This window comes from Colletotrichum chrysophilum (assembly GCF_026319265.1).
Source record: "Colletotrichum chrysophilum strain AFK26 chromosome Unknown scaffold_78, whole genome shotgun sequence".
Taxonomy (NCBI): Eukaryota; Fungi; Ascomycota; class Sordariomycetes; order Glomerellales; family Glomerellaceae; genus Colletotrichum; species Colletotrichum chrysophilum.
This window is the reverse complement of record NW_026517365.1, coordinates 43,189-68,696: the sequence shown is the minus strand read 5'-3', so window position 1 is coordinate 68,696 and position 25,508 is coordinate 43,189. Positions and strand designations below refer to the sequence as shown.

Here is a 25,508-nt window from a genome sequence, read left to right as displayed (position 1 = left end):
TAGACACTTATTGGAAACCCTGGGTCGAATTCCGGAAGAGTCCCTGATTTGTATGCCGCCTTCAAATCACCGAGAAAGCCCAATGCGTCGTTCAGGGAGCCCGGTGACGTCTGGGGTTACGAAACAAAGCCGTTATGAAGTTATTTGGCGAACTCTCGTCCACGATCAGAGAAGGGACCATGCTGCATGTCATCCAGCACCTAGCGGGATTAGAGACGTGCTCATGGTGCGCCTGAAAGGGATCCTCAGAGCACAATGTGGTTATATTGTGGCAAAGGATATGATGCAACTGTTGGATCAAATGACTCAAAAGTCCAGGCAATCCGATGACAGTCGAGAGTTCTTTGCCAAGTGCTCTCCGATGCTGGAACTCGCCCAAAATTTCTTTAATGCTACAGCCCTCCCAGAGATGGAATCCAATGCCCAGTACGATCGACAGACTCAAGTGGATGGCTTGTTTGAAATGAATGCAGTTGTTGAAGTACTGCAGGGAAGCCTACCGATTGAGAGTGAAGAGCGGCTAAGTCCAAAGTTGTGGTCACAACACCGTCGCCTGTGGGAACGTGTGCGGGCTTCAATGGAAGCTCGTGATTATGCCGCTTTCGGAAAGGCATTCAAGGAGATTACGCATGCTCTCTCTTCTTCTGAGAGTTCCGCAGAGGCTGAAGAGATTGACATAGACAGGTTCAAACAAACGCGTGTTTTGTTTACAACGTCTGGAGGACGCCTGGGGCTTATTGCTGGTGGGATCGAGCGGAGCGACGAGATTTGGGTTATACAAGGTTTGAACGTACCGGTTGCATTAAGGTGTGTAGGAGATGGGTTGTATAGTTTGGTGGGAATCGTGTATGTTCATGGCATCATGCATGGTGAGGCGGTGCGTGATTCGACGGATGTTGTTGAGTTGGATTTGGTATGAACAAGGCTACTGTTCTTTTAATTACAGTACTTTTTGAGCTTTTTCTGCAACCATGAAACTTGTATGAAGACAGACGGACAAAGTAAAAAAAACAAAAAAAAACAAAGAGAGTAAGTCGGATTCCTGGAGGTGTTAGGAATCCGTGGGCATGGGTTCAAGCGGATTTTGTCCCTAATGACTGATGAAGAACGACGAGTCCGTTTGGGTCCTCCAATCATGAGTCCCAAAAGCAGAACACTTTGGAAGCAACATGAAACCAACTCGGAGAAGGTTTCAGTGCGAGCCGTGGCTATGCTTTAGTGTCATCCGCAGCTTATCAGCTCATCTGACGGGTGTCCAAGCCCTTGAGGCTCCGGGCCCGGCCGGCGTGGATTTCGGACTTTCCTCGGCCGAGACCCGAGAGTGGGGCTACGGGCCGGGCGTCTGCCGCACAGTGGCAAACTGTGAGGAAAATGGAAAGCGCACAAAAAAGGTACCCCCGAACGGTGAACGCCCCACCCACGGGTCGCACCGCAGACTGGAGCTGGACCCTTCAATCAACCACGCCACCCCGCTGACACCCCACGAACTCATCATCGACAAGTCCAATTGACGCAGCCATGGCGAAGACGAAGTCGAAGAAGAGAAAGCAGAACGCGCAGCCCGATGCGCCGAATAAATTGGCCAAGACGAGCGCGACGACAACCACCCCGCCCCCGACCGACAGCGATGGCGACGCCACCTCCCTCGAGCCTAAGAGCTTGCAGACGGTCATCTCGGACGAGGAGCTCGAGATCGCGGTCGACACTCTCAAGACACTGGCGCAATACCCGAACCTGATCAAGTCGCGAGCATGCAAGGACCTTCGTGTCGCCGTCTACGACTTCCGTCAGGCCTCCGCAAGCGATGCTCGTACGTTTTCGCCGCCTGCCATCCCACATCAATTAGAACAAGGACTGACATCTCGAACCTGCAGCTGGATCGAACCTCGGCCTCGTCGCACGCATCACATCCGCCCTCACCGATGAACGATATACAGAAGCCAGGATTCTTCTCGCTGAGATGAAGATCCGCGAGCAAGAGCCGAAGCTCGGCGCCCTGTGTCGCTGGGTGCGAGACCTGGACGTCATCAGCGGCTTGTCGACAATACCCGGCGGAGACGGCTCCGACATCAAGCGCAGCGAACAGGACGAACAGCGCCTCCGAGTTATAGATGCCATCCTTCGCGTGACTGGTCCCGTCGACACCAACCCGAATGCCCTGCCCATTCCATCAACACCGGGCATCGCCCTTCAGGAGATCTGGGACTTGCGTCCCTCTACGCCCTCAGAAGAAGTGTACGCATCTGTACTGGACAAGACAATATTCAATTCGGCGCCGGCGTCACTCGCTACCGGTCTCCGCATGATCGAGAGAACACCTGGACCCGACAGAAAGCCCCCCAACCATCACGACGCACTCCTCTACACCAATACACCCAACACGATTCCCCTCGCCGCAGACCGCACCGATATATCATATGAGCCACATCCCATCGTCCCGAATCTGGGCGTGATCAAGAACGTTCTCTCGTCAGAAGAGTGCAAAGCCATCATCGCCGCCGGTGAGACGGTCAATTTCCTCCCTGACGCGCCTCTCCGCGAAGACGGCGACATCAGCATCCTGGCCCACAACTTCTACTGGGTTGTCGACCCCCTCTTCCATGACACCTTGTGGTCCCGCGTCTCAGCACACGTCCCGGCGTCGGTCAAAGGTCGTCTAGCACGCGGTCTGAACCGCCGGTTCCGCGTGTACCGCTACGTCCCCGGCGCAGAGTATCGCGCTCATATCGATGGTGCCTGGCCTCCATCTGATGTCCTGCCGGACGACACGTATGTGTACGACGCCTCGCCCGAAGGAAAGAAGCAGAGTTCGCTGTTCACATTCTTGATCTACTTGAACGATGAGTTCGAGGGCGGAGAGACTACATACTTCTTGCCGGCGGCGAGAGAAGGGACGCTGAATGCGTACCCAATTAAGCCAGTGATGGGCAATGTTGCGTTGTTTCCTCATGGAGACACTAGTGCGTTGCTTCATGAAGGCACGGGCGTGAGGAAGGGGGCAAAATATGTCATCAGGACCGAAGTGGAGTACGATGTTGAGCCATCGGAAAAGTAAAAGTTTATGATTTATTAATGACAAGCCGAATATCCATATTCCACGAGCTGTTTTTAGTTTGGCAACGCTGAAACAATATAATTAAGGCTTCCACTCTGATTTCAGGTCGTTCTCCGCTGACGTCAAACTTTGGTCGTAGAAGCCTCCGCCTCCCCTTGTCCCAAGTGTGCCGCGCCGACAACCGTCTCATCGTCATCTACAAAAGCCTTGTCGCCGAAAGCCATTGCTATCTCTTCAAGCGTGTGATTCGCCGTCTCGACGTAGTAGAACTTGGCCAATGCGACTGATATCAGGCAGAACCCCGCGATGATCACATAGTAGTAGCCTCCAATGCCCGCGAATGCGTCGGGGGCCGACATGCCGATAGCGAAGTTGAACACCCAGTTGGAGCAGGTGGCGAGCGCCATGCCCTTACTTCGAGCGCGCAGGGGGAAGATCTCGGCTGGGAGCAACCAGGGCATGGGACCCCAGGTGAAGCCGTAGATGGCATTGTACTGAGAGAGACGTAAGCATACATCATCGTGTCATGCCAGGGGGTAAACTTACGATAACGACAAAGGCATAGATGCCATTCGCACGAACGTTGATGTCAGGTATGTGTGCCTCAGTGAAGGCACAGACAATGCTGAGAGCGATGGCCATGATGATCCCTACATAGTTAGCTTGCCATGAGTGTAAGAGAATGCCGAGAACTGTGCTTACCACCAAGGATCAGCAGCGGGCGGCGTCCCCATCTATCAGCTAGCCACCAAGACAAAGTAGTCGCAGCTACATAGGGGATCGAGTTCGCAGCAGTGTAGAGCAGGGACTTGGACTGGCTCATGTCAGCCTTGGCCAGGGTCGTGGGCAGGTAGAACGAGATGACGTTGATTCCGTTCAGCTGAGCAAACATCTGCGCCGTGATGCCAACAATCGTCCGCTTTCGATAACGCGTAACCATCTCCCTCCACGATGATTGTCCGAGAGTCGCCTCATAGCGCACTGCTTCCCTGATCTCGAGCATGACTTGCTGAACGTGTTCAGCCTGCGTGTTACCATCCGGCGTATGCAAATCGGCAACAGTCTGTATGCACTCCTGCGTGAAGCCATTTCTCGCCAGCCAGCGAGGTGTTTCTGGGAGAAGGAAGGATATAGCGAAGAGGATGAAGGCGAGGCCCATCTGGATGAAGTAAGGCCCCTGCCACGACTCGCTCTTGGGCACGAGGTGGTAGAAGCCGTAGTCAACCCACGTCGAGAGCGCGTACCCTCCGATGAGGAATGTGTACTCGACACCCACCATAAGCCCACGTCGGTGTGGTGCGGCGATTTCGGTTTGGATGACGGGCACGGTCATTGATAAGAAACCAACGCCGAAGCCTTGGATGGTTCGTCCGGCGATGAAGGTAGCAAAGTCAGGGGCGAATGCTTGGATGAAGGCGGACGCGAAGTAGATGAAGCCTCCCAGTCGAACACATCGCTTTCTACCAATCATGTCACCAATGTTGCCGGCCATGAGAGAACCGATGGCGGCGGAGACTTGCAGACATGCGACGAGGATGCCCGTGATGGAGGGGTTGATGTCATCGCTTGAGCCATGGGCGCCTCCGTAGTCTACGAAGAACCTCTTAAGGAACACGGGGTTGACCAAGAGGCCGGCCACGATACCTGAGCTTTTCGTCAGTCAAAAATAATCAGGAATTAATTTGAACCGATGGACGGACCTTGGTCATAGCCAAACAGGGCGTCTCCAAGTGAACCGAATGCGCAAGTCATCCATACCAGAGGCTTACCCCTGAAGGGATAGCGAGCATGGACAGTCTTCGGCTTGATCTTTGACTCGAGCCATGAGACATGCGGCGGCGGTAGATCTACAACGTTGGAAAGAACGGGAGCGGACTCCAGAAGAGTTGGTGCAGGTGGCTTTTCCATTGCTTCGGTGGTGTGACAAGACAACTTCAATTCGCTGGATTAGGACGAACTCCAGAATACCTACCCCGTGGGGAGAATCTGGGGTTATTTAAAGCATCGACTTTAGACCTCATTCATGAGCCTTTTACCTGGAGCCGTCGGAACCGGTAGATGTCTGCAAATCGCGGGGTATGGTCGCAGCAGCTTCGTCAACTTGGCACAATTTTCAACCATCCCCACGATTGCGCCAACATAGGAAACGGGCAACCACAGCCTAATCCCTGGTTTTCCCCAGACCTGAAGTCGTGCTGAAGAATCAGATGACAACATGCCCCTGCGGAGTGAACCGGTTCACAGGCTGGACATGGGGTGGGCGAAGACTCGACATCCGTCGGAACCGTAGATATGCGTCAGTGGAGTGATTGGCCCGGATCCGTACGCCCAAAACATGGATACCAACACTTCAAAGCTTGCGAAGAATTTTCTTTTTCTTCAGTCGTATCTGGTATACAGAGAACCCAGTTGCCGTAGCTCCAGGGAGTAAAGCTCCGGTGCCGGTGTGGAGTACTGAGATTAGATGGCGCCATCGGCATACGTCGGAGGCCGAGATCAGCCAAAATCTCAACTATGTTTTATGCAGCTAGGTAAATGGTACTGCGATAATGGCGAATTGAGAAAAGATCCGAGGTCTTTAGATGGGGTTCGGCTTCAGCTAGAGCGCGTATCATTCATTTCTGGATTGGAGGATGATCATCAGGAGAAGACTCTGGCCACGGATCGCTACTCTAAATCCAGTCGAGTCACTGGTTAAAGCCCATTGAATTGGGGTCTGCAGAGGATTACGGAACTTGGCCGCTCCATGTAGAGTCCCAAAGCCAAAAGAGACCGTTCGCCCCATAATCTACTGCATGCTGCCCTTGTGACTCTGTAGGATCCTGGTAAGAAGACCCAGCTGCATAACCAATTTGTTGCGATGGACCTCCCAGCAATGCACCATCACCCCTTGACTCTGACACAAGACCGGACTCCAAGTACTCGTTTTGGAACGGTGGGATAACTGGCGAAAGTCAGCGTCTGAAAAGGAGCTTGCTATGGGGAGTGAAGACGTACTCTGCTGGACAGAAGCCAGACTCTCATTCAGGCGCTGTGCAAAGCTTGGATTAGACCCATGCCCTTGATCTGGCCCGTGTACTAAGACATCAATCACGGACTCAGGCTGGATGTGAGACGCCCGCTCCGACATTGCAGGCCTGGAGTTAATGTCAGGGAGAGGTCGCGGTGCCGTCGCTGTGTCCACCATAGCTGAGTTAGAAGCAGCCGCTCCGATCATGGCTTCGCCTTCGCGTCGTAGAAGCAGACGTATGAGATTCTTCAGCACGGCACTACTTTGGCTTGACAACGACGATCTCTGGCCTAGTAGCGCTTCTAATCTGAAGACCTTCGTGATCGGTCTTTTTATTCCCTGGGCTTAGTCGGAAAGCGGGTCCGAGAGAGCAACCAGAATCAGCACAATCGCTGCGTTGAACATATTCATGGCCACAAATGCCACGAGGTGGCTTTCAGTGGCAAGCTGAGTGAGCTGTGGTAGCTCCGTGACGCTGGCAGTTCTGACTGCTGCGTCCCACCATTGTTCTGAGATTGCAGTTGGCTCGATGCCTAGTTCCTGATTCTCGTGAGGGGAGTGAACACTGCCTTGTGAGGCTAGGCTCTGCGGGCCCCCGTGGCTTGCTGATGGGGAAATCATTTCTGCGACGCTGCTACCATTCGGTCCTGGACTGCTCAAAGAAAGGTTCTCCAATTGCCGAGCCAAGAATGGTCGATGTAGCACGATCAGCAGGTTATCGAACGTTAGCTGTAATGACAAAAACTGCAGGAGGTGCGCGCGTACACTCCATCCCGTGGTAGACGGGTCGTAGTCCCGCTTCAAGTCAAGGCATAACTCCGTCGGCAAACGGCGGCGCCAGGAGGGGAGTCGCTGAATGACGTTAGTGATGAGGGAGCGGTGCTCCGAGTCGAAGTACTGGCATGTTGCGCGTGCCGATAGAGAGCCAAATATTTTCTTCAGCGCTGGTGACGCGATGAGGTATAGCTGTGTTAGCTCTGTCTGATATGGCGAGTAACAAACGCTAGTGACTTGTGCTTGTGTGGCCTCAGAGCCAAAGAATGGCGACTCGCTGAACTTGGCTGGCAGATCGACGTTGTAGTCTTCGTCATTTATACTGAGAGGTCGCCCGTATGAGATCGAAGCGAATCTGAGCTGTCAGAATCCACCACGGAAGGGGAGAGAAGGATGTTTAAATGCATACCTATCCCATGTGTAGATAGTCCACCACACCCTCTTACGCTCTTCGATGTCATCAAAAGATCCGTCTTTTTGTCCCCGATGTAAACCCAAGGCGTGTGACATCTTGATGGTTGCACCCAGCAGGGCAAAAGACAGGTTTGGTCGACCGTGGTACACGTGATGTGACCCCAAAAGGATAAGGGTCTGCACCGCTGCCAGGGAACGCTGATCCATGACCTGAACAAGCCGCATTTCTACTGTCTTGAGTAAATCATCGCTCCACAGCCTCCAATTTTGGCTAATATCATGTGGACGCTTTTTGGATTGATACCATGCTGCCATACCCAGCACTGTCGACAGCAGAGTCAAGAAAGGTGCTTCAGAGGGATGTGCATAGCCATCTTCAATCGACTGAAGCTGGCGACGGAACTTTGGCTCGTACACAACAAGAGAGAACCAATGGACAGCTTCGAAGTACTCCTCTAATAGCAAATAAATCGTGCCGAGGTCGGGGAAGCGGCCATCGAGAATGGTGGATATCGGGAGACGCTGACAGCCATTCCTTGGGAGAGGAGTCCGGGTACCCGCCCCACCGTCCGGAATGGCTGATGTTTGGTTCTCGTCGATTGTTTGACTACCCAGTCGATAAATCTAGTGGGAATTTTTGAGTCAGAAAATTGGAAGAATGGTAACAACATGAACACTCCGTTACCTTGCGAGCGATGCCCATTGCAGACTCAGACTCCCCATAATCTAGCGACGGCCAAGAAACGTTTTGGGTGATCGTTTCTGCAACGTGACCATTCTCGACATTTCTTGCCAGAAAGTCCTCCCCCGGAGACCGAGGTTGCTCCGTTGGGAGGCTGGTTGCAGATCGGACATTGTGGCTAATTGTAGCTTGTGGCCGTCTTTCGCATGTTAGTCATTCGTGGCCCTCAGAGATTTCGATACATCGCATCCAGTGGTTGATTGTTTTCTTACTTTCGTAACTTAGATGCGCGACGCTCACTGCGACTTTGAGGTCTGCCTTTTGGGTGCTCGTCCAAAGACACCTGCTCGCAATCGACGTTGGCTCGTACGCATAGCGAGCACGGCCTGAAGGCATCACACTAACACCTATCAGCGACCAAGCACGCTTGTTTGCAAAAGATATCGATAAAACCTACTCTGCTCTTGTTCCGACGGCATCTGTTGCATGCGTTAGACACCCGTGTTGGCAGCCGGCGGCTCGCAATGATAGCCGGAGAGCCGTCATCCGAAGCCTGTTGTCTAGATTCCGACATTGCGAATTGATGAGAGTTGCAGCATGAAGAAGACGGAACCGAATGACCGGCTGGTATTACAAGACATGCTTTGTGGAATTGGCATGCATAATCGGTACTGGGCTACTACACAAGGGCTAGGAGCGCAATTGAGCGAGCATTAGCCCAGTACAAACGGAACCGAGACCGAGACTGCTGAGCGATCGACATAAGACGCGGTTCCGGCGGCACCCCTCACATCCTTACACTTGCCGCATCAGACTCCTCTTCTCCAACTTCCTCGGAACCGGCCCACGACAGATACTGGGTCAAGGGGGAGATTGAGTTGACCAATCATATCACACTCCAAGAGAGGAATCAGTCTTTGGGCATTCACAGCCAACTTGCTATGATAAATGTTCAGGTCTCTGCGCAAAAGCTCAAATTCTAATTCGCAAATGGTCATTCGTCAAGCTCCTCTCAAATTCCGTTCAATTATCCATGAAGACGAAAGAACATCTTCCTACAAACGCACCCTTTCCAACCGCTCTCGGCGCCAAGCAGACAATGCCTTCAGAGTGCCCACCTCCCAGCTACAGCCCACGAACGTCGAACCTTTCTTTCGTTCTCAAGAATCCACACGATGTCGAATTCGTCGAGCGACCGATTCCCCAACTCTCGTCACCGAAGGACGTGATAGTTGCTGTCAACTACACTGGAATATGCGGCTCCGATGTGCATTACTGGGATCATGGGAGTATCGGCCACTTCGTGGTACAAGAGCCTATGGTCCTAGGCCACGAGTCATCTGGAACTGTGGTCGAAGTCGGTAGCGCAGTGACAGGTCTTCAGCCCGGCGACAAGGTTGCTATCGAGCCTGGCTATCCGTGTCGATGGTGCGCCGAATGTCTAGCAGGTCGTTATAACCTCTGCCCTGAAATGGTGTTTGCGGCCACACCTCCACACCACGGCACGCTCACCGGCTTCTGGGCCGCTCCATTCGACTTCTGTTACAGACTGCCCCAGAACGTTACCCTCGAGGAGGGCGCGCTTATTGAGCCTCTGGCAGTAGTGGTTCATATCGTAAAGCAAGCTCTGCCAACGACGTTTCCTGGGGCAAGTATTGTCGTGATGGGAGCAGGCCCGGTGGGTATCCTGTGCGGCGCAGTTGCCAAAGCCTTTGGTGCGACCAAAGTTATTGCCGTCGATGTGATACAGGAAAAGCTAGAATTCGCGAGGGACTTTGGTTTCACACACGTGTACTTGTCCCAACGGATCTCGGCAGAGGATAATGCCAAAGCCCTTCTTGACCAATGCGGCCTTGAGGGAGGCGCGGACATTGTCATTGATTCAAGCGGAGCGGAAAGCTCAATTCAGACTAGCCTTCACGCCGTGAAAGCTGGAGGCACTTACGTTCAGGGAGGCATGGGCAAATCTGATATCAACTTTCCCATCATGTCCCTATGCCAAAAGGAGGTAGCTGCGAAGGGTAGTTTTCGGTACGGGCCTGGTGACTACAAACTTGCTGTTGAGCTGGTGGGCAATGGCGCAGTACACGTCAAGAAGCTCATTACTAGTGTGGTGGATTTCAGGGATGCCGAAAAGGCATTTCGCAGAGTAAAAGAAGGCAGCATAGGGAAGACTCTTATTGCAGGTCCCAATAAAGTTTCCTTGGCAGTACAGAACAAGGAGCCCACGAGTGTTCTGAAGTAGGACTACTGATAATTAGCCTCGACTTCATACACATAGATGCAATCGAATAGAAGAATCAATTGAATACATAGTCTAAGAGGAGATTACTCGCCGATGTTTGAAGCAGTATGTGGTGTGAGGCTTCACTTGGTTCCGTGGATCTGGAGCAGAAGGCTTTAATAAAACGGGCAAATTGAGCATTCGGCTAAGACAGCTTCAGGCACTGCGAAAGGCAGATGAGATGCATTCCAATCTAGATCTCTGATCTTCTTAGGTCTCTTATAAAGGAAATTCAAAGTACTAGGTATCTTCGAAAAACTCAAATGGTCCAGGAATTCGTACTTACTGGGTAACAGTGGAGGCAGCTGCGCTGTGCCGTAGACTTTTATGCATCATGGCGCGCCAACGAGCAAAAGGGGTCTGCATCGGCCATTTGCCTAGATGTAGATCTTCCCCTCAGTGGGTAATACAAAGTCACCCCATGCCAGTATGATGCCAACTCTGTGTTATGCAGTACTTGAACCAATCACTCATCGTGACGGTGACCTTGCAGCGACGGCGCCCACCACAGTATGGAGCATCTGCTTTGCCCGGCTGGAGTGCAGAAGCTGCATTACTTACAAAGAAAGCTGCCGCAACCGTCTACATAAGTACAGATTATGTCCAAAGTCTTGCTGGGGTAAACACCCTCCTTCATACTCTTGTTTTGACGGTTTCGACGCAACATCATCCATATGCCGAGAGTCGAAGAATTTCAGCTCCATCCCACTGGGTGGGAAAATGATCCGAATGAGGAGCGGTTCAAGTTGTCTACGCTGGACTATTTGTCGGCGAGGACTTACAACAACTACGCATTGTTTTTCAAAGTCAATGATGGTCACAAGAGGTTGGTAGTCATTGGTGTTCGGGGTAACGAGGGATATTATCGATTCTAATAATCCAACAGTCAAGTTGCGGATATACTAAAGAAGGGCTTAGAGAGGACACTCAGCCAGACCCGGCACCTCGTCGGTACCATTGAGAAAGATGAAGATGGCCACCACTCTATCGTCAAGACAAAATCCAGCATGGTCAAATTGGTCGTCCAATATCTCGACTCTCCTCAGGATGGTTTCGCTTCGTTCGACGACATTGAGAAAGCGCACTTTCTGTCGACTAAACTCGGAGACATTAACATCCTGAGCAACGCTCCTATGACTTACGGCGAAAAACCAGAAGCTCATCCAGACAACAGCCCCGTTGTTGCTTCTTACAAGGCTACTTTCATACCGGGTGGACTCATTTTCAACATGCACTCCCACCATTACAGTAATGACGTAGTAGGGTGGGCCCATTTCGTGAGACAGTTGGCAGATAACTGTTACGCCATATTCAACAATAGCGAGCTTCCCTCCTTCGACCCCAGCTGTTTGAACCGCAGCCGCTTCATGTCGCCACTGGTGGCAGAAGACTCGCGCATAGGTGCACCTCCTCAGGCCGATCGTCACCCAGAGCACAGGCTCTCTCAATGCCTGATCTTCCATATACCCAAGAGCAAGGCATCAGAGCTCAAGAAGGCCGCCTGTCCCAGGGACGGCTCTTGGATATCCACATACGACGCTATCAGCGCTCTTACTTGGCGCGTCTTCTCAAGAATCCGCCAGCCCTTGTACAACCCGGATCCAGCTTCCTATCCAATTTGGGGTGAGGGTGTTACCATGAGCAAGCGTCTGACGAACCCTGCGATGCCGACGCGTATGCAGGGAAACCAATTCTTCGCAACATTGTCAACTCTTTCCCCGATCCCACAGTTGACCACTGCTGAGATAATTTCGGACGCTCCTCTATCCAAGTTGGCGAGCTACACGCGCCAAATGACCAATGGGGTCACTGAGGACTTGCTGAAAGGAGCCTTGCAGATGCTGGCACCTATTCGGAATAAGGCGGACCTGTCGGTTCGCGTCAACTCTTTCCCACCAATGACTGTAGCCATGACCGATTGGCGAGACGCGGATGTGTGTTCAGCCGACTTTGGCTTTGGGAAGCCCAGTGCCTTTCGACACTTGTTAGACACCATGGCTGAGGGATTGGTTGTTGTGTATCCTCCCCATCGTGGACCGGCCGGCGAAGACGAGGGTATTGAGCTACAGTTTGCTTTCGAAAAGGAACTGGTTCAGCAATTATTGAACGATCCGGAATGGAAGAAGTACTTCGAGTTCAGAGGTGTTGATGCCGAGGAGACAACCCCACCACATGGTGTCCCGGAGTCTGCTTCACAAATCTAATGCCGACGAGGTGGTTCGCAATCGTCCACTTGTGGGCAAGTAGACTTCAATATGAACAGTTGGAAGCCAGGCGGTAGGTGATTCGTCTACTCATTGAAATCTGGAAGCTTGTTATTAAGAGTTGTTGGACGGTCTGGGAACTCATCATCAACTGGCGCAAGAGTAGGTTTCATAACGAAAGAGTGTGTATTTATAAATATGATTCAGCGAAAGGTATTGGTCCCATCCATAAACGCCAACGGCCCTATCCAGTGCGAATCCCGCACGTATGCCACCGGTTCCCAATCCAAATTCTAGCCAATGCCCCGTCATGCTAATGCCCGCTAAAAATAAGAAAAGCTACAGCCCCAAAAGCACAACCAAACTCCACATTGATGGACATCCCCCCTAAGCGGATTTACTGAGCAGCGCCGAAGATCTCGTTGAGATCACGCTTGGCATTGCGCTTGATGCCGCACTTGTTCAAGCAGGCGTCAATGCCGAGAGCAATGTTGGCGGGGATGTGCTCACGGAAGCTCTCGAGGTCAGCGCCGTCAATGGTCTGGACACCGCCAAGAGTAGCGGAGACGACATCCGGGCGAAGGTTGAAGAAGGTCTGGGCAACCTGTTCAACACCGGGGTCGACATTGTTGAAGCCGGCAACGAAAACAGCGTCCTCGCAGTCGGGGTTGAACTCCTGATGGATGGCGCCCTGGGGGAAGACCGACATCTGGAAGGTGTTCATGGTGTTGGCGATGGGCTCAACGCCGTTCTCAACCTGAAAGTTGGTGACGAGACGGCCCTTGACGATGACATTGAGCTCGGTGGCCCGGTTGTGGACGTGGGCGGTGTTCATGCCGCAGGGGCCGAGAAAGCCGAGAGTCATGGCGGCGCCGTTGCCGATGAGGGCGGGGAAGGTCTTGGCCGTGGCGGAGGTGGAGAAGCCGCCCTTGCCGCGGGACTCGGAGCCCTCTGGGGCGCCGGAGTCGTTGAAGTCGAAGACGAAGTCACCAGGTTGGTTGAGGAGCTTGACGCGGTCCTGCTGGGTGGGGGCGGTCATGAGCTTAGTGATAAGGTCCTGGTTGCCGGAGCGAGTGTTGACGGGGACGATGGGCGGGAGGACATCGTCGATGGAGCCGCCGTTGTGGCCGTCATGAGAGTAGCTGGTGTTGGCGGCGGGAGCCGAAGACATGGTCTTGGAGGGGGCAGGGGCGGCGAGAGCGGCCGCAGCGAAGAGGGCGGAAGACAGGATGATGGAAGAGTGCATCTTGATTACTGTTATTGTTGATTTGGTAGTGATGGTTGATGTAGTGTTTGACAGATAGGAAATCCTGACTGACAAAGGAAACAAGGAAATGAAAAAGGAAAAGTAGAAAACTGGGAACTGGTCTGTAAGTTGTTTGATTGCGTTGGTCGTGATGATGAAGAGAGAAGAGACAGGAACAGAGTTTAAACATCGTCGTTATATACCTCATGAAGAGGCTAGGTCCGGCGTCAGACTGTTTTCGATAATCGTAACCGTCTATTTTCGTGGTTGCCGTTGTTGGTGCTGTGCCTCCTGCGATACCCGGCACCGACAATCATCCACGATGTGTTGTGGTGTGGAGTGTGATGTGCGCCAGGCATCCTTCATCTGCAGTGCACCCGGGAATGGCATCAAGCTTACGCTGGGCCGGTAATAGCAACACCCACCAAAACTAGGCCAGCACAGCCTGGCAAACTGCAGAATGGAGACACACATTGGGACTGCTGATGCTGAATGAGTTGGAACTGGCGAATCACCGGAGATTCGCGTTTCCTAGCGTATCTTGGCGCTGATGAGCGACAGGGATTGACGTTCGTTGGGGGCTGTCCCGGGCAGTGTGGTGCCAACTTGCTGGGTTCACCGCCGAAAACGACTTGGAGGGCTGAAGGCTAGGTTGGTTGGCCGCAGCAAATTGGCTGATACGTCAGCAGGCAGCTCTGGTTGTAAGGCGAGTCAATCTGGGGAAAGATGTTTCCTCAGTTGGTGTTGTTGATTCCAAACTTCCTCCACGTGGCATGAGGTAGGCTTTGAGATGATGCTAGCTGCGTCCGAATTGTCCGAAGGCTGACAAGGGATTCATCGTGTAGGCCCATTAGATCATGTTTCTACCGGCCTAGTTACCAGGTGTTAGTGGCTTTCGGGAGTCTGAGCGGCCTGGCTGCATGGATCAACTTCAGACGGCCAGAGCTTGTTTCTAAAAAATGGGATGACATTTGAAACGAAACTTTTACTGAAGCATCAGGCTTAACGTTGAACAGCATAGTGATTCTGTGCATTTCAAGCGGCAGTAAGGAAGAACTTTTGGCCAGGCATCCGCAGAATAAGTGAGGAGAAAACTGATGAAATATTTCCATCGTCTAAGCCACACAGCTGCAGGTTGAATCCTGCCACCGTCAACTGTGGGAGGTGTGACCTGCTGTCTTGTAGAACCACATGTCAGCACGTGCAGTGAACCCAGCCTTCAGTCCGTACTATTGTGCTTACTTCAGGCTGGAGACAAGAATCTCGAGCGTACATGAAGCTGACAATCCCTCCGCCCATAGTGCTTACAGCGCCTTGCACAGCTATACAGCCTGGGGAGGTCCGGCTATGCTCATATCTTGCCTTATTAATCATTCCAAGGCCAAAGACAAGCCGGCTGCGGCAGGAGACGTAAGCTTAAAATTAAATCGTTAGCTTGGCAACTTAATGGAAGCCTTTTCTCCAGAGGTTGAACAAATACGACGGGAAAAGATTCATCCTCGGACTCTACCCAGTGACCAAAGATTGATGTTTTAGAACGCTCACGTCCAGATATATCGGCTATGTAATCTCACAACCGGCACATTCAGTTCCAGCGTCGCAAATTGTGTTTTGAATCAGGATTCACCCCTTGTTCTATGGAATCAATTCCGTTGTATTACTCCTTCTGTACATGGGCTGCCTACAGCGTAAACCATTACATGATGACTCTTTTTAACTTATACTGCCACCCACAGAATGCTAGGCCATCTCCTGTTCATTGAGTCTCTTCTCAGTAGACATAGAAGTTGGTCGCATTGGGGTCCTCCCGTCTCTTCTTGTTGTTCGTGCGGATCAGAGCCCACCTCATAAACCACGCGCAGATGACAACACCGATGGAAAAGCCAATGCTAGCGCACATGGCTGTAAGGAATCGAGGGGAGTCAGAATCGGGCCAAAGGTACGGCGTGTAGATGCTAGCCGCATTGCCCAACGTGTTCGCCATGGCAATCGCGACGGCCTTCTTCTCATCAGTCTGGCCGAGAACGGAGGAGGTCCAGCCCAGAATCAAGTTATTAACACCATAGGTTGCGCCAACGAAGAGCATAATACCAGTGTATCGCACAGCCATATTGAGAGATGCGACAGACATGACGAAACCGATGCAGACGATGAGCTTGCTGATCGTGATATGCCAGGTGCGCTCATTGTACTTGCCAGATGACCAGGGAACCAGGACAGAAAAGAAGGCTGAGAAGACATAGGGAGGGCAGGTGAGGACGAGGGTGACAGTAGTGTTGAACTTAAGGGTCTTAACGACGGTGGGGAGGAAGTTCTTGAAGCCGTTCGCGGATAAGTGGAGGTTGTCCATAAGGCAGAAGACCCAGGTGCGCCAGTCCATGCAAGCCTCGCTGAGACCCTTCCAGACGGAGGTGCCTTCACGACGGTCGGTCGTGTCGTTGTAGATTCTGGTATGGGCAAGTTGGCGTTCCTCCTCGGTCAGCCAACGGGTCTTGAGGGGGCTGTCGGGCAACAAGAAGAAAGCGAAGAAGGCGACGAGAATCGAAATAGCGCCTTGGATGATGAAGAGCCTGCGAGAAGATCTGTTAGCCCGAGGATTCTCATCACGAATACCACGAGACATATTCTCAGACTCACCATTGCCAGCCGTGAAGGCCCCTCATGCCTTCCATCTCAGAGAAGATAGGGGCAGCAATCAGACCCGAAAATGCGGATGCAGCCATGTTTCCGGTGTAAAAGATGGCCATGCGACTTGAAACCTCCTTGCGCGTGTAGAACATGGAGAGCATGTACAAGGCCCCCGGGTAGAACTATCTCACATCGTTAGTCTATCGAGTCGTTGTGATTACAGCACGGATTCATCACCTACAGGTGCCTCGGTAATTCCGAGGAGGAAGCGGCAAACAAGCATGGTGGCGAAGTTGTGGCATTTGTATGTCAGCAGACTGACGATAGACCATGCCATCATGAAACCAGCCATATACCACGAGGGTCGGACTCTGTTAAGAATCATGTTCGACGGGACCTGACCGCAAAGGTAGCTGCTGAGAGTTAGACAGTCCGACACGTAATTTCAATGTAGATAAAGCACCTACCCGACAAACAAAATTGATACGCAAGTGTTGTACTGCTGACCAACCAGACCCAGGTGGTCGGCGAGTCCGTTGAGCTTGCCGTTGATCATGGCGTTTCGGTCCAAGAAGTTGAGAAAGTACATCACCCATAGGATGGGCTGTGCGAGGTCAAGTCAGTTGCTACTCAGAGATAAAAACCCGTGGCCGTCAGAGCAACATACGAGGATGTACCAGTCAATCTTCTTCACCAGCGCAATCTCTCTGGGGTCGGTCTTAGTGTGGGCGCCAAATTCATCCACCTTCTCAATGGCGGGCTGCTTCATGAGCGCTGGATCATCGGTTGTAAGGACATGTTCCATCTGGTTGACTCCGACCTTGTCCTGAGGCGAATCGGGCCTGCCGGTGTGGACGTTGGTCGCCATCTCGACGCTTGGTGTTGTCGAAAAGTCCGATCAAAGAGAGCAAGACACGCGGTGCCTGTAGAAAAAACCAACAAGCCTGGACAAACTTCCAGTCTCGAGCTAACGGTGCCGGTGAAACTGCTGTCGACAACGGATGCCTAAGAGATTCGCAGGTTGAAGGACGAGGTAGGATCAGAAACCAGCTGGAGGCAGCTTGGATATATATCCTCATGTTTACGAACCCCATTTCGACCAGACCCATGTATATCCACCGTTCGCAGCCATCGCGTCGGGTCCAGATGGACGGCGTTAGGCCAGCTTGATTGGTGGAGTCGAGGAGCATCCCCATGGGGTAGATGGGGTACGGCAGCTTTTCCGCGAGTGCGGAGTGCGGGGAAGAGGAGCCAGCCAAGACCTCTTTTAAAAGGGCGCTCACATCCCGAACTAGAGCAAAAGCCTGAGGTGCAGGTATTAGACTCCCTTTCACGGCTCGGCGGTCGGGGTCTAGTACCGTGGCGTCTGCAGATGGTCCAGGGCTTCTGCGAAGTCATCTCGTGAAGGCTGCCATTGCTATCGCAACAGTTTTGTTGAGAGGCAGCTGGTTACCCCATCAACGATTTACGTTCCAGATCATGCAATACATTGTTCGACTACAGCTGGGAACCCTGACACGGGTTTCGCCCTCGACAATGAGACACCCAGATGTCTCTTAGTGCCACTACTTCTTCTCCTAGGTGACAAGTTGCTACTATCATGACAGCTTGGCTCCAGACCCAAAGCGGCGCAGCACCACGATGTCCCCGGTCGGTACCTGCCACCCCAACTCTGAGAAAGCTTGGCGGTGATGGCGTTTCTACGCCTTTTTCCCGTCACACCACCTTGGCCTTGGGCCGGTATGCCAAGGCAATAGCGGAAAACAGCACGGAAAACCTCGTTTTCTGAACGGAAAATGCTCGTTATCTTGGTTGTTTCCAAGCTCTTCCAAGCACTTGGCCGCGTAGATCATCAGCCACGTCTGGGCAACATCTCCCTGGACAGGAGCTTATTTACACGATACTTAATCTCGGAAAAGCTCACGTTTTCTAGAACTAACTCACGAACGGAGACGCGGATGTTGAATGAGCTGGCTGTTGGTCAGTGTTGCTAGTCATCTGCCATGTAGTCCCAGGAGGCCGCTTGAACCATTTCGATGTTTGTGTAAATGCATGCAGGTTGCTGACCCACGGTGGATGCTATGCTCCCAATCGTCTGCATGCACATAACCCCACCAAGCGGCACTAGACGGAGTAGTATTCGGCTGGTGACCCGTACGATACCCATTGTAAATGGACATATCCGCATTCCTGGAGATAAGCGTGAGTCAACTCCAGATCTCGCACAACGGACGCCATCTCATAGGTCTGGGGCATTCTACTCGTACCCAATTGCAACATCAAACCTACCAACACGTTTGTTTAGTGGGGTTGGTTGGGGTGCAGGTGACTCCCCCCTTCTCCAGTCTCCTCTTTGACAGGGTCGCAATGCGGAGTGACAGTGCAGGGTTCGAACACATGGGCTTTTGGCCGTTAGATGTCGGCTCCGTTCCCCGTGACTAGCCCCGAGTGCTGCTGCTTCGCAGACAGCTAACTATCTGAAAAGAGATGGGTGCCCATGGCATGCCATTCGGACTAAGAGACCGCGGATCTACGCTTAATGGCACTCAAAGGAGGCATCCATTCATTTATCAGACAGCATGCCAGCACACTGCATCTTCATGGTTCGACTTTCGCTTGGTGTACATGGTGCCCTACTTTTCCAAGGAGCATACCCCGTCGCCAAGGGCCGCATCTGCGTTGGCGTTCATCTCTTGTTACTCCTTGGCATCCTTGGGCTTCTTCCGAAAGTCATAAAGCCTTACACAGCCGCCTGCTAGATATCTTTCCGTAGGTCTTTGAATAACCTCGCCAGGGGGGGTCCAACAGTCCCGTGGACACGGGTCGCACACGCTTGAACACAGCCACCAGACAATATGGAGGCGTGGAAACGGATAAGCACCAACAACATCGGGTGTGGCTTGCTTTGAGTTCCCCTCGTGCTACCGGAGCTACATCTAGATCACTTCTTACAACTGGAAGATGGCATATCTTGAGAACAAGACATCGGAAACCTATTCCTCTAGTGGCAAAATCTTCAGTACAACAGGTTTGCTCAAGATTGTCACAAGAACAAAACCCCTGGCGAGTTCAACGTGAGGATACGGCCAATTCACATTTTTGATAAAAGTCATCCGGAAAACACCACGCTAATCCCAAAGCAAAACAAGGACAACAAAGTTACAGACATCCTACACGAGGCAGATCTCACCTCGTGTCGACTTTGAGAAATTTACATCCCACGAGTAAGCACCGGCCACAGACTTCATCCGTAAATTTGGCATCTCTTTTCGCTGAGACTCAAGCTCGACAAGAAACTGATCTGCTTCTATCAAACGTGGGTCGATCAGCGCAGGCTCAATCCATCTGGGCTCCTGTGGAGCCGGGTTCGAATGATCATTCCTTGGATCGTTAGCCGTTTATTTGAATGCCCCGGTAATTGAATACTCACTTGATTAGAGCTCTCCTCTTCACCGGAACCACTTCCTCGGGCGGAGAATTTCGTATGACGACAAATTCGGTGAAGAGGTCCACGCCGCCTTCTGGATTCCGTTGGTGAAACCCAACCACCTTCCCTGTCACCCTCTCTCCTCGGACCCATCTTTGCTCATTTTGCGCATCCATAGACACGTCGATGACTCTAGTATTCCTAGGAGGCCAAGGTGTTGGCGGGAGAGTCGTCGGTCTCAGGTAAGCATCCAGCACAATCGCATGTTCAATTTCGACCATCCTCCGGGCGACCGCGACCAAGCTGTCCATCTCCCACAAACTTTCACGCGGAAGGCTCAGCAAGGGCATCAACTGCAAAATCTGCAACCTCGTATCGAAATGGCGACATGTGCAGACGATCGAAAACAGCATGGGCAAGAACCCAGTCTCGAATGAAAACTTTGGTGACAAGCTGGACAGGTGTCGTAGCCGCGTGTCAGGCGAGATCTCATCGGCCGTGTCCTTCAAAGCCTTTGCAACCCTTTTGAAGTTGTCCACGTATTGGTCGAAGCCGCATTCGTCACCGCAAAGAGCGAGGTTCAACCATATCCTGCAGCATTCGTACCGCGTGATTAGGAACCCTCGCAGTAGCTTTTGCCGGTCGTCCTCAGCGTCTTTCGCGACTGGGTCATAGAGTACTCGGCTGTTGAGACTGGAAAATAGGTCATGCCATACATCCAGCAGATGGTTAATATGGCTTTGTGAGTCGAGGACATGTCCGGGCACAGGGCTGTCCCTCGCAAGCCCAGATCGATAAGGATCTAGACGTTTCACAAATTGGAAATTGCGGTTGTAGATGTCATCGACCATCAGCTGGGCGTCATGGTATGTCGGGAAATACTCCGGGATCGGGCGCTCCAGCCCCTCGAGGTCCGAGCAATCTGACTTCTCCCCAAAGAAAAATGACAACTCGACGAGTCTTCGAAATAAGGGGAGAAGATGCTCCTCCATCCACGAAAAGTCTCGGCACACGCTTCGTAGAATCGCAACACCATGTTTGCAGTGTCTCACGGCGGCTTCGCGGTTTGACTGCAGGAACTCAATGCAAATAAACAACACGCACACAATTAGCACGATAGGCTGCTTGTCGCGTGTCTGGATGGCCTTGAGCTCGTTGATGGCGGCGTTGTAGTGTTGCAGGGCAAAGCTCTGGTCTTGCAAGTGTAGGCGACGCTGCGGCTGCGGGGAGCCTTCGATTTGTTCGTAAAGATTGCTGATGGCGACGAGAGAATGCCTAACGGACGGCTCGAACGTGCTGAACTGCATGACGATGTGCGTCCAGAAGTAAGGGTCCACGGTGCCGGAAAGAAAGGGGCCAACAGTCTCGCAAAAATACTGCAGCGCTCGGCCCTCAGTCTGGCTAGTGACACCATAGAACACACGGTGTGGTTGGCTCGTTGGGACCTCTAAGACTGCCTTGGCTGTTGGTGGCGGCTGTTGATAACCATCGCATTTGCGCCCGGTAGAGAGACAGCGGGTGCATGATGGTTTTGTCTCGTCACACTTGACTTTGCGGATCCTAGCGAGCGTCGGTCTCATGCACATCAAGAAACTCCCAACTGACTAAGAGTAGACAACTCTGACTTACTTGCAGGTTATGCATCCCGTTCGGACTTTGCGGCTGCCTTTGCGAGCCATGTGGGCAAGATGCGGGGTTAGAGTCTTTTTCAAAGATGAACCAGACCCGATGTGAAGCCTCGTAAAACACCGTCGACTAGCCAGTGATTATGTCTGTTTGGCGTTTCAATTCAGTATCAAGAAGTACTCCTTTGTTGCAGACTTGGTTGGCTGAGGTGTGGTGGGAAGATCCATGAGTCTGAGCGCCTCTCCCGAGTTGAAAAGGGTGACGGGGCGAGATCTTATCTGATCCACTCATTTGAGATGAAGTGGGGTTTGCAAGGGTTGAATCCGATCAGGCCAATGCCAGCCCGCGGTTAAAATGTTGCCTATTCCTAATCCCCTTGCTGCCTCTTGGCACCCGGCCTGATCCTCTCTGGGTGCAACGGGGAACGGCGTCGTGGTACCACAGAAAATCTTCAACAGCATGGAGTCTGCTAATGGTGTTGTATCGGCCTGCTGCCCGGTTCTTTTGCTGCTTCTTTTTGGTATAACAAGCACACCAACTCGGCCGAGTGTAGGATCACGGACCCCGAGAATGGCAAGAATGAAGACGCAGCGAATCGTTCGGCACAGCTATTTAGGGCCCACATGCTGCGATGCGACTCGAAAACAGGATTGGCGGAGGTACGCTTATGCTTATTATTAGAGGAGCCCTATGGAATCAATGGTCCCGATCGGGGCCGTGCCGCAGCTCCATCAGGCAGCCGTTTCGTGTTCTATCTCGGACTGGGGACTCAGCCCTACGAATGTTCATCTGATTTCGCTTCATTTGCAGTGAACTCTGTTGTCTGAACTCACAGTATGTCGATGTTCCTGCTCCCCAGCTGTGGCAAATGTTCAAGATCCGCAACGTCTTCTACGGTGATCATTCTCTCAATGGATCATCGCGCCATCATCACAATCTCATTTGCCCCGTGAGAGAAGATCAGAGGGTCCTTGAGGTAGACTAGCAAGGGGGGTTCGAGGGCTAGGCTTTTTCAACACTCCTCGTTCGGCCCTCCACCCGGAAGCATCGGATGGCGGGCCTTTGCAGGCAAAATATCGGCTAACCTGTGCGATATTCTTGACGCATCGCGCCTGTGCCTTCTGATTATTGCCTAAACTCCTATTAATACGCAGCAACTCTAAAGCCTCATGTCCTATCAAGAGCTCGCTAGATCAGATATCAATCAAGCTATCGATCCAATTGGAATCTGAATCTTTTGAGGTTTGAAAGTACCATGGGGTTGGCGTCATCCACTGCCCTGTTCCGCTGCCAACTCAACCCATCTGCAGATGTCATGCAGCCTCAACTGCAGAATAAGTATTCCAACTCCAACGCATAAAATATTCAAACTCTCCTGTGTTGGGAATACTTCTCTTGTATGAAATCGGCTAGGTGACTCAGCAGCCTCCGAAATAGGTCTCAGGTCTGAGGGCCGTAATACTTGACGTCTACTACGTCACCGTGACCAGCACATTCTTGGATCCACAATTGCATTCCGGCGCCCAAGCTACAATAAAACAAAAACATGAATGCTTGAACCCAATGTCAAGTTCACATCAGAATTTCATCTACATTTCCACGCTCTCTAAAGACTTAATCTTGACAAAATCACCACGATGGCATCCTCTCTCCGCTCTGTCAGACTGGCCCAGCGAGTGCCCCAAGCGCTCACCCGCGCTGCCCCGCGGCCACTTTCACCCAGCATCACCATCGCCCAACAAACACGCCGCCTCCTCAACACCGACACGGCGCCCGTCCTCTACAGCGCGCGCGCCAAGGTCGTCGGCGCGCGGACGGGCCACGTCGAGGGCGACGACCTCGTCGTGGACCTGACGATGGCGAAGGCGCTCGGCGGCGCGGGCGACAAGGGCAAGACGAACCCGGAGGAGCTCTTCGCGGCGGGCTACGGCGCGTGCTTCCAGAGCGCGATGAACGCGTCCGCGGCGAGCATGAAGATCACGATGCCCAAGAAGCCCGAGGACTCCATCGTCGACACGACGGTGCACCTCGTGGGCGACATGAAGAAGCTCGACATGGGCATCCGCGTGGAGATGAAGGTGCGCGTCAAGGGGTTGAGTGATGAGGAGGTGCAGAAGGTTGTGGACAAGGCGAAGGAGGTGTGTCCGTACAGCAGGGCCACGAAGGGGAATGTGACGACGACGATTGAGGTGGTCAAGTTTGGTGAGGGTGGGGGGTCCAAGGGATCTGAGGGCTCCAAGGGCGCAGACAGCTCCAAGGGCTCAGAGGGAGAAGTGGATGGGGTGAGGCCCAAGGGTCACAGTGACTATCAATGAGGTCACTAGGAAGATACTTTGAGTGGGCATGAGACTTACACTCGGTCTCTCATATGAGGACCTCACTGTTCCACCATAAATAAAAACATTTGCACTAATAACACAACCCGGCATGAATTTCAACCTCGTCATTCCATGACCATCAGCAGTGTCGATGGATTCGCATTCAATAACCCCATCAACGTAAAGATAGGCGTTTCCAAAGTTTCTAGAGTCTTTACACCTCAAACCCCCGAGAATATCCATTCAAATGACTTCACCAGTCATCCCCCCCGAGATTCGCGTTCGTCTTGCCAATTTGTTTTGTACATATGAGGTGGCGAAGGCGTACATGGTTGCAGAAGAATCTTCATAGGCGTTCCTTCAGCAACCAACTCCTCATCTCATTGGTGCCATCGTTGCACGTCCGAGCTCGGCTGCCGTGGCTGCACGTGTTGCAAAGGCACATCGGCTGCCGAATAAGACCCCTAGTCTCGATTGACGCCCTGTGCAGATGCCACAGGATTCTGACCACTGCTACCCTCGCCATAGTTAGGCACTTGGTGACCACGGTCGTGGTTGGGGTATACAGTGCCGTAGGGTGGTTGATAATCCGCGCGGTCCTGATACACTTGACCATTGATACCTCCATGGCGGGATACTTCGTACCTCGGGCTGAAGTCGGTATACACAACGGAAGCGGGTACTTGATAATAGCTCGGGTCTTGAAGAACGGGAGCAGGCGGTCGCTGGCGTTGGCTGTTGTTGTCCCTGAAGTCCCTCACATCCGGAAGAGGAGGAGGTAGCGCCCCTGCGCGACCGAGAAGGTTTTGCCTCTGAACTGGATCTTCTACTATTGACCACGCATACCCATATTTTTGCATCCCATGCCAGACGTTGTCAAGCTCCGGAAGGATTCTGTCCCTCTCTGCCACAGTGCCTTCCGTGCGGTAGTTGCTGGGTTCAGCAGTGAGCCGCGGGTGGAAGGGGTACCACGGAGCCTCCACAGCCTGCAGTCTGGGCGGCATGTCCACTTGATAGACATTGGCGTACATCGACGGGAGTAGATTCCGGTCGTCTCCCAGGACGTGATACACGCTGATGTCATTGGCGGGCGGGGCAGGCTAAATGTTGACGAAGACCCGGGCAGGGCGGATGTTGTTGGCGGCCGGGGAAGCAGGGAATGGGACCTGGTCCGGCGAGGAAGAGGGACGAACTGTCGACGATCTCCTAGCCTCGGAAGCAGGTGTGTCCTCTCTGAGTTCGGGGTCAATGTCCATGGGTTGAATGGACGCCGCTGCTTTAGGCCTTTTCTTAATCCCAGGCATTTTGGAGACTGCGATTTGTGAGTTGTGTAGTTTAGAATTATTAAGTTGACGAGGTTCTAATGCGTTGAAGTAGACACTGAAGGAATGCTCGCATATTTCCCGGAGACAAGAGTGTCAAACAAGTGCAGTATGTTCTTTGGTCGAAGAAAACCGCGGTCCCTGGAGGAAGCCTTTGCAAAGCTTGCAAAAGAATCTTTTGTCTCCTGCCAGGAAAACGCCAAAGTTTATTTGCCCTATCCACACATGTCTTCTTGTTGCTTTCCAAACATGTTCTCCAAGCTGTGATATCGTGAGGCTCGTAGCACACACATGACCTCAACTCGAATGACAAATGTCGGTATTGATGTGCTCCAATCACTTGCCATCCCCAAAGAAATCAGCGCTTCCAAGATGTCTTAACTTGTTCATTCTGATCGAAATTTGCTGTTCTAGGGATCTCTGCTGCAGAACTCACGAACGGTACTTGTCCAGTAATGAACATCACCTATCTGACCCGACACCATGGATACTTTTGTCAACTTGCAGCCCACCCTAGC

General features: G+C 52.5%; 9 protein-coding genes across 9 annotated transcripts; 4 read left to right on the top strand and 5 right to left on the bottom strand.

The window, feature by feature from the left end:
- Positions 1-1,518: 1,518 nt before the first annotated feature.
- On the top strand, positions 1,519-3,055 carry COL26b_008698 (uncharacterized protein; the record flags this gene model as incomplete). Its single annotated transcript, XM_053181447.1, has 2 exons — positions 1,519-1,810; positions 1,875-3,055. 2 exons carry the CDS (start codon positions 1,519-1,521, stop codon positions 3,053-3,055), a joined length of 1,473 nt encoding a protein of 490 aa, XP_053034587.1.
- Positions 3,056-3,177: 122 nt separating this feature from the next.
- On the bottom strand, positions 3,178-4,963 carry COL26b_008697 (uncharacterized protein; the record flags this gene model as incomplete). Its single annotated transcript, XM_053181446.1, has 4 exons — positions 3,178-3,549; positions 3,602-3,705; positions 3,758-4,699; positions 4,756-4,963. 4 exons carry the CDS (start codon positions 4,961-4,963, stop codon positions 3,178-3,180), a joined length of 1,626 nt encoding a protein of 541 aa, XP_053034586.1.
- A 4,071-nt stretch (positions 4,964-9,034) lies between these two features.
- COL26b_008696 (uncharacterized protein) lies at positions 9,035-10,180 on the top strand (the record flags this gene model as incomplete). The annotated part of the gene is made up of 1 exon (XM_053181445.1): positions 9,035-10,180. One exon carries the CDS (start codon positions 9,035-9,037, stop codon positions 10,178-10,180), a length of 1,146 nt encoding a protein of 381 aa, XP_053034585.1.
- A 1,046-nt stretch (positions 10,181-11,226) lies between these two features.
- On the top strand, positions 11,227-12,423 carry COL26b_008695 (uncharacterized protein; the record flags this gene model as incomplete). Its single annotated transcript, XM_053181444.1, has 1 exon — positions 11,227-12,423. One exon carries the CDS (start codon positions 11,227-11,229, stop codon positions 12,421-12,423), a length of 1,197 nt encoding a protein of 398 aa, XP_053034584.1.
- A 397-nt stretch (positions 12,424-12,820) lies between these two features.
- COL26b_008694 (uncharacterized protein) lies at positions 12,821-13,669 on the bottom strand (the record flags this gene model as incomplete). The annotated part of the gene is made up of 1 exon (XM_053181443.1): positions 12,821-13,669. One exon carries the CDS (start codon positions 13,667-13,669, stop codon positions 12,821-12,823), a length of 849 nt encoding a protein of 282 aa, XP_053034583.1.
- A 1,771-nt stretch (positions 13,670-15,440) lies between these two features.
- COL26b_008693 (uncharacterized protein) lies at positions 15,441-16,580 on the bottom strand (the record flags this gene model as incomplete). The annotated part of the gene is made up of 3 exons (XM_053181442.1): positions 15,441-16,239; positions 16,307-16,479; positions 16,539-16,580. The coding sequence occupies 3 exons, from the start codon at positions 16,578-16,580 to the stop codon at positions 15,441-15,443; spliced, it is 1,014 nt and encodes a 337-aa protein (XP_053034582.1).
- Positions 16,581-16,760: 180 nt separating this feature from the next.
- COL26b_008692 (uncharacterized protein) lies at positions 16,761-17,165 on the bottom strand (the record flags this gene model as incomplete). The annotated part of the gene is made up of 2 exons (XM_053181441.1): positions 16,761-16,901; positions 16,965-17,165. The coding sequence occupies 2 exons, from the start codon at positions 17,163-17,165 to the stop codon at positions 16,761-16,763; spliced, it is 342 nt and encodes a 113-aa protein (XP_053034581.1).
- A 3,607-nt stretch (positions 17,166-20,772) lies between these two features.
- Positions 20,773-21,031, bottom strand: COL26b_008691 (uncharacterized protein; the record flags this gene model as incomplete). Its single annotated transcript, XM_053181440.1, has 2 exons — positions 20,773-20,794; positions 20,829-21,031. The coding sequence occupies 2 exons, from the start codon at positions 21,029-21,031 to the stop codon at positions 20,773-20,775; spliced, it is 225 nt and encodes a 74-aa protein (XP_053034580.1).
- A 1,956-nt stretch (positions 21,032-22,987) lies between these two features.
- On the top strand, positions 22,988-23,665 carry COL26b_008690 (uncharacterized protein; the record flags this gene model as incomplete). Its single annotated transcript, XM_053181439.1, has 1 exon — positions 22,988-23,665. One exon carries the CDS (start codon positions 22,988-22,990, stop codon positions 23,663-23,665), a length of 678 nt encoding a protein of 225 aa, XP_053034579.1.
- Positions 23,666-25,508: the final 1,843 nt, after the last annotated feature.